General features: G+C 29.7%; 1 protein-coding gene across 3 annotated transcripts; it reads left to right on the top strand.

Moving 5' to 3' along the window:
* The first annotated feature begins 245 nt into the window (after window positions 1-245).
* On the top strand, window positions 246-7,533 carry LOC145814393 (uncharacterized). Of its 3 annotated transcripts, none has more exons than XM_082911177.1 (4): window positions 246-382; window positions 678-757; window positions 4,886-6,488; window positions 6,900-7,533. In XM_082911177.1, the coding sequence occupies exons 3-4, from the start codon at window positions 4,897-4,899 to the stop codon at window positions 7,306-7,308; spliced, it is 2,001 nt and encodes a 666-aa protein (XP_082767303.1). In that variant the 5' UTR covers window positions 246-382; window positions 678-757; window positions 4,886-4,896; the 3' UTR covers window positions 7,309-7,533. The 3 variants fall into 3 exon arrangements, with proteins under 3 accessions (XP_082767303.1, XP_082767302.1, XP_082767304.1); XM_082911176.1 differs by having other exon boundaries at window positions 4,883-6,488; XM_082911178.1 differs by having other exon boundaries at window positions 4,883-6,511; window positions 6,900-7,036.
* The last annotated feature ends 238 nt before the right edge of the window (window positions 7,534-7,771 follow it).

Raw genomic sequence — 7,771 nt, 5'->3', positions numbered from 1 at the left:
AGGACAAATGTTGCCAAATTTTAAACACCATATGGCTGGTTAAATTTGCTTTTGTTTTCTAAACTAGATTCCAAGCTAGTAAATTGTTTTGTTTTTATTTTTCTTCTTTGTCCTTTGATACACTTTCTTTGTATATATAAATGTAAGGAACAAGTAAGTAATTTGTTCCCCCTTTACTCTAAATCAGATTGCAAGCAAGGAATTTGTTCTCTCCTCAATTTTTTCCTACACCAAAATGCAAGCAAGTAATTTATTCTCTTCCTTTGTCCTTTGACATACTTTGTTTCTGTATAACTACAAGGATTGGGAGGTAATATGGAGTACCAACCATATCATCATTGATCTTCTTGCTTTCAAAGTCATCACAGGCTACAAAATAGAGGTACGAAAGAGTGTTTTTCTTTTCTTCTTTTTAAGAATATATATGTTTTCTTTTTAATTAGTTGGCACTGTCTAACTTCTATCTTTTAGTTTACATGTTAGCCACAATAAGAATTTAATATCATTGCAGGGGTCACCAAGTGAGATTCTAACTTCTTTAAAGTTAATCTTGATTTGTCCTACATTATTGTTATCCCTATATTCATAAAGCCTTAACAATGTTGTTTATGAGAAATGTTTTTCGAGGTTCAAATATTTGCAAAATAATGTAGACCTTGTATTTGATTTTTTACCAGAGGGGTTACTTGCAGATCCCTTGTTGCGGTTCCCTGCGTTTCTGAGCCTATTTAAGACCTCGTATTTGATTTTTCAACAGGTAAATACTCATATAATTAACATTGAGAGAGGGTTGTCTCGTGTTAGTTGGCCCCTCCTATCTATTTTACTGATTGAATAATCTATCGATTTATAATTACACATCCTTAAAAAGAGTGTATCATATGCATTTCTAATTATGCTATTTTCTTCTTTAATTATGACATTATTTTAGTTATAATTCATGTGTTTTTTAGTTATGCCCCATGTTGTGTTTAGTTATCATACGCATTTTTTTTTTTAAGTTGTGACTTAGAAAGTATGAAATTATGTTATTTTATTTTTTAATTGTAAGGTGCATATAGTACATACTTTTTAAGAGTGTGTACCATAGTTACACTTATATTAAGTAAAATGAAAGGGGTATTACATCCTAGTGGAATAAAATAGTTTTTTTTACATAAACATGGAGGGGTACAAGAACATTTCACTTGTATTCCATCACAAAATCACTTACACCTCACATAATTTTGTATTTTTTTTTCTTTATCCCGCTATACTATAATTCCCCCTAAGATAAACTTTTTATCTGAAAATGTTCTATGAGCTCCAAAGTATTAATCTAAATTTATTAAATTTTTAAATTTTAAGAAATGCACATGCCATAGAAATATTGGCCATCTAACCATATCTATAATTTTGGAATTCAAAAATCTTAATATGGAAAGTCAAAAAAGAAATTTAGCCATCTCTAATTTGAAATTTAAAAATCTTTAAAAAGAATTCCAAATATGAAATTAGTCTTAAATAATTTTAAATTTTAAAAATATTTATTTCAAAATTTTCTATTTTTATTTTTGAAACTAAACAATTCATGTGGCATCCATAGAATTAAAAAAACATTTTGGCATCAAAATATTTATAGCACATTTGTTAATCAAAGAGAAATTAAAACAAAAAATACGTGTGCTGTGCATATTTTTTTGTCACATAAAAAAATAAATGTGTTGTGCTGAAAAATACATATGATTTTAACTCTGTCTTTTAACAATATCCAAGCCTGCAATATTTTATTTTTAAAATTTTAAAATGCGTGTCATAAAATATAGATGATATAAAACTATTGGCCTATCTTCTTCTTTTTTCGTAATTTAAAAATTTGTAAATGGAAAGTCAAAAATAAAATTCTGACCATATTTATGTTACATCTATTTTGAGATTTAAAAGAAAAGTCTAAATATAATTTTAATTATATATAATTTTAAAATATTTAAATGGAAAATATAAATGAAATTTTTAGCTACAAATTATAATTATCAAATGACCTAATTTTATTGAGAAAAACATTAAATGAAAATTGATAGAATTTATATTTATAATTATGAAATATTTTCTAAATGGAATGATCACTTATAATTTTTTGGTTTTAAGCTAAAAATATAGTTTATAGACTAGCCTGCTTTAGTCTTATATAGTTTTTCAAATATAAATATACTTTAATATTGATACAATAGATATATATTAGACTTATTTTAAGAATAAATATATAATTTCTTAATTAAAGTTTTAAAATGTTAATAAATATACAAAAATAATATATACATATTTCCTATTTTGTTATAAAAATATTTCTAAAAATATTTACCGATTAAAAATTAAATTTCGTCTGAAAATATCTATGAGCTCCAAAGTATTAATCTAAATTTCTTATTTTCTAAAAATTTTAAAATATTAAGAAGTAAAAATATCATAGAAATATAGGTCCATCTAACCATATATAAGATTTTTGAAATTTAAAAATCTTCATACAATATTGAAAATCAAAAAAGAAATTTATCAATGTTTTACTCATCATATCTAACCTAGATCTAACTCAAAATATATTTATTTTTATTTTTGAAAACTAAACAATATATATGGCGTCTAAGGCCCCGTTTGTTTTGGGAGATAGAATGGAGGGGATTGATAGTGAGGGGATTAATAGTGAGGAATTGTTAAATTATTTTTATATAAAATAATAAAACAAATAAAAAATATAAAAATTAAACATTAATATTTAAAAAAAAAATTCCCAATATATAAAAAATTAAAAAAATTAAAAAATTTCTAATCTCCTCACTATTTTTCTAATACCATCTCTACCTCCTTCTTACCAATCCCCCTTCCTCCTCCTTACTAGTCTCAAGGGATTACTAGTCCCCTCTCTATCTCTCAAAACAAACATCTCATTCTCAATCCCCTCCTCACTATCAAACCCAATCTCCTCCCTATAACCCCAAACAAACGGGGCCTTATTATAAACTTTTTAGCGGTCAGAATAATTACGATGTATTTATTAATCAAAAAAGAAATTTCGCATGGCACATATAAAAAGAAATTAAAAAAATATGTGTAGTGCATAATTTTTATGTCACGTTCAAAAATACATGTGTCATGCTTAAAAATATATATTGTTTAAATTATATCTTTTTTTTTTTTTATATAAATAATATCTAACCCTTCTATTTGTTTTAATATTTAAAAATACGTAAAAAGTGTATTTAGATTATAATTTTTTTTTGACATTTTGTGTTTCTTATTGATAGTCCTTAGGGCTATATTATTAGCAAGATCAATAAATTAATAGGTGAGGTGATTCATGAGTTAGACAGACAATTATTTCACAGTAATATTAGAAATATTAATTAATTTATCAATTAACACACCACTAGTTATAATATTAAATGAAACTATGTTAATTAATTGAATCCACATCAAGCGTTATCTTTTCAAAATTAGTGTATTGGATGAAAATAAAAAAATTATGGCATGTTCTCTTTTTAATCATTATTAATTGTCAGTGAAAGACGGTGCACATTATTTTTAGATAGGAAAGAAAAAAACGTGTTGCTTTAATTGAAAAAAAGATTAAAATTCATAATTTAAGTCTCACAATGAGTTGATAGATTATGTGTCAATTTTGATATGTTACAAACTCAATCATATAAGGGGTCCAATTCTCTTATTATGCCTTTGTGAGTAAATTGAGAGACATAAATTATGAGTTTATAACGTTTCTCTTCACTTTAATGGGAAATTCTATGAAAACACACCTCAAAAAAAGGAGTATACAAATGGCCCGTAGTCTGTGGGCGGCCTGAAGCCCCGTCTGCGGCCCGAGGTGAGCTCGGCCCATTTAGGCCCGGGCCTGAGCCTAGCTCGAGACCTTGGGCTTGGGCCTGGGTCATCATTTTGAAGCTCGACCTGCCTATAGGCTCGCTTAAGGCCCACTCAAGACCCGACCGGTCCGGCCTGCCCGAGGCCCAGTGTCTTTTTTAGCGGAAAATAATAGAATTTTGATAGAAAAAATAAAAAAAACAAAAAAAAATGTTCAAGCCCGCTCAAGCTCGAGCCTCCATGCTCAGGCCGCCCAAGGCCCGAATACCCCCTAGGTCTGGACCTGAATTTTTTTGGCTCGACAAAATTTACGCCCTTGGAGTGAATCATATGCCTAGTTACGACTTTTGTGATGTTTGGTTACAATCGATTGTAATATTGGTTTTGACCTATTAGGGTATTGGTTAGGACTTTGTTATGATTTATTATGGTTGTTATTTTTTATATGTGCAGAAGTTAGTGATTATTGTGTTATTTTTATTTTTATTTTTAATTGTGATTGTTATTTTGGTTATGATTAAAAAAGTCTTTACTTATGATGCAAGTTGCGTTTGATTATGACTCATTTTAATGTTGATTATGATTCATTGTGGTATTAATTATAATTCATTAGGGTATTTAGTTATGAACTATTTTGATTTATTTAGTTTTGACTAAAGGTGGTTTGGTTAAGACACTTCGTAGTACTATCGACATCATAAATTATCATAACTTGCATATGGTGCACAATTAAAAAAAAAAAAAGAGCTTTGTAGAAATTTTTGAATTTCATTCTCAATTATAATGTGTTACCATGATGGAAAATGATATACAATCTCACTTTTTAGACCCAACGATGTGTAAGTGAGATGATTGGTTGATGAAAGAGAAGATATAAGAGACAATGTTATTTTAGATATTCTAATTAAGTGTTAAATTATTGAATTTAGAAAGTGAGCCTAATTTTTTAGGTTGGATAGCAATGTTCAATTCATATTTATCCATCTATGTTTACTTATAGTAACTTAATTTTCTCTCCATGTGGATAAAGAAGAGAAAGGTGTGATGAATCCGATTCCAGTATCGTGGAAGATACTATGGGATGTGTGGGATATTCGGATGCTGGTTCTACTTAGTCTCACTTTACAAATCATTCTTTTCGTCTTTGGCAAACGCAGAAAAAATATGTCGTCACAATGGATTAATGTGATTGTCTGGTTGGCCTACTTAATGGCCGATTCGGTGGCAATTTTTGCCCTTGGCAAGCTTTCTTGTGCCCAAAATAATATTCCTAATCCCACTAATGCATTACAAGCATTATGGGCTCCCTTGCTTTTATTGCATCTTGGTGGCCCAGATACCATAACTGCTTATTCTTTGGAAGATAATCAATTGTGGATAAGGCATTTTTTGGGCATGGGTGTTCAAGCTACTGTGACAATTTATGTCATTGTTATGTCTTGGAGGCATTTTTGGTTTTCATTTATGTTAATTCCGGCATTTATGGCTGGAATTATTAAGTATGGGGAGAGAACATGGGCTCTTAAGTTAGCATGCCATGATGAATCAGGAAACATTGTACCCTTTTATTCTTACTCATATGGTCTTGCTCGTCTTGCTAGCCCTATCAAACAAGAGGAGAGAGATGAAGGAGTTTTAAGTGTGGCCTGCATGCTGGTGAGGGAATTTAAAGAGTATATAGAGAATTATGACATTGGTAGATTTACATTCATGAAATGGTATGCAGAATCAAAATTTCATAATGCAATGAGTCTGGATGATGATACATATATTGGGGATATATTGGAGGTTGAAATGGGGCTCATGTACGATTTGTTATACACAAAAGCACCCATAACATTTACCAAGAGAGGGTGCATTTTTCGCTCTATCAGCTTCATGTGTACGGTGTCTGTGCTGGTAGGACTCTTTCGGCTTATCGCCATGGAAGCGAAGTGGCACGAGCAGCACTACTCCATGGTTGATATTGTCATCACAGGGGTATTATTGGTCGGAGCTCTAGGTTTGGAGATTTATGCAGTCATTTTGTTATTATTCTCTGATTGGGCGATGCTTTGGCTAATTAAGTGCGGCAGAGGCAAATTGGCAATCCAATTGTTGCAGAAATTTCCTTGGTTTTTTGAAAAGAAGAAGTGGTCTAAAAAGATGGGGCAAATCGATCTATTGGAAGAGGAAGAGAAGCGTTCAAAATGGCATGAATTACTTTTGGAGTTGGGGATTGAAGGCAGGTTCTATTGGGGCTTATGGACGACTAGTGTGTGTATCCGTCCAACGCTATATCCCATGATTATACAATTTATTAAGAGTGCCGCAGACAACTCAATTGACCTTGGGAGTTTTGAGGGGCTCTTTGGCTCTATAGCTTTTGTTGACCAAATTATTATTATGCACCTCATAACAGGTTTATCATACCGTTTTTTTGATGATACTAGTAAGTCAAAGTCAGATTTAGAGTCGGTTACAGGCCCTTCCCAAAATAGTGCTAACTCATATGGACATGATGATGACAAGGAAACATGCAAAACTCTATCAAATTACATGATGTATCTACTCCTCACCTGCCGTTCGTTGTTGCCTGTTGTTGTATCGGATGGTCAGTTGACATCTATCATAAACCGTGCCCTTGGTTGTTACAGGTATATTACAGTTTTTGTTTCAGGTATATTACGGATCTTATCACTACAAGAAATTATGATAAAAAAAAAAAAAAATAGGAACAATATTACTTTTTAGGGACAAAATATTTTTATTACAAAAAGTGTTATTATTTTATTTTTAGCGATAAAATTAGTGATGAATTATTAGCGTTTTGAAACCAAAAGTTGTCTCAAAAAATAAATCTTTGAGAACAAATTATTTTGTCCCTAAAAGTGCATTTATTAGCGATATTTTTAAAATTTTGTTCCTAAAAGCTCATTTTTTTATTTTTCAGGATGACTTTTTACAACTGTTTTCACGACAATTGAAATTAATCTCTAAATATTTTTTATAACAAAATTTAAGCTTTAGATATAAAAAAATTTAATTTTTAAAACTCTTATATGTAGACACCATTGTGACAAAGGACACAAATTGTCTCTCTCGGATATGAAAAATTTATGCATCGAGATGACAAGATCTCTTCCTGATATAGAAGCTGGAGAAGATGTGATAGATATTTTCTGTAGAGATGTGCTTATTGAACTCGACAATGGTAATACGGAGGTGAAATGGCAAAAATTGAAAATGGTGTGGTTGGCGATGTTATGCTACGCTGCAATTAGTGTTCCAAAAAATTACCATCTTCAAAAGCTTAGAGAAGGAGGCGAGCTCCTCAACTTGGTTTGGTTCGTTATACCACAATCTTCTACGTTTTCTCACGTCAACACCTTCACTATAAACAACTTCTTCAAAAAGTATTTTCAATCAATGCCAGATGTCGGAAGGGCGACGCCACTACACAACGAAGGCTCTTAAAAACAAAAAAAAAGTTCAATTGCATTGGTAATATTTTATTTTGTATATTTTGGTTGTTTTAAAAAATTAAAAGATTCCATTAAATGAAAAAAAAAATGTTCAATACAATAGTAATATTATGTTATTGGTATCATCATCCAATAATATCCTGTCATTTACCTTCTCATGTATATATGACAATATAGTTATATTTTGAGGTTACTTGTCTTTGGTGAATTTTTTAAACATTTTAAGTAGATTTTTTTTTCTTTCTTTTTAGATTATCTTAATCTAAATAAATATAAAAATTAAAATATTTGTGAATTTTTTTTATATAAAAAAATTGACTAAATATAAAAAATTAAAAAATTTAGTACATTTTTCACAATATATATATATATATATATTTAGATGCATCTAAGAAAATTACTGAAATATATATATATATAAATTTCACTTGGGAAAAAAAAAAAAAAAACTACTA

Source organism: Camellia sinensis, unplaced genomic scaffold (assembly GCF_055761805.1).
Source record: "Camellia sinensis isolate YWXY unplaced genomic scaffold, ASM5576180v1 Unanchor10, whole genome shotgun sequence".
Lineage (NCBI taxonomy): Eukaryota > Viridiplantae > Streptophyta > Magnoliopsida > Ericales > Theaceae > Camellia > Camellia sinensis.
This window is presented reverse-complemented; position numbering and strand designations above follow the sequence as displayed.

Bases quoted from the DNA above. Each gene is read 5' to 3' on its own strand.
- LOC145814393 (XM_082911177.1), top strand. From the start codon at position 4,897: ATGAATCCGATTCCAGTATCGTGGAAGATACTATGGGATGTGTGGGAT. The intron at 6,489-6,899 runs GTATATTACAGT...TCTTATATGTAG, and splicing joins CGTGCCCTTGGTTGTTACAG to ACACCATTGTGACAAAGGAC.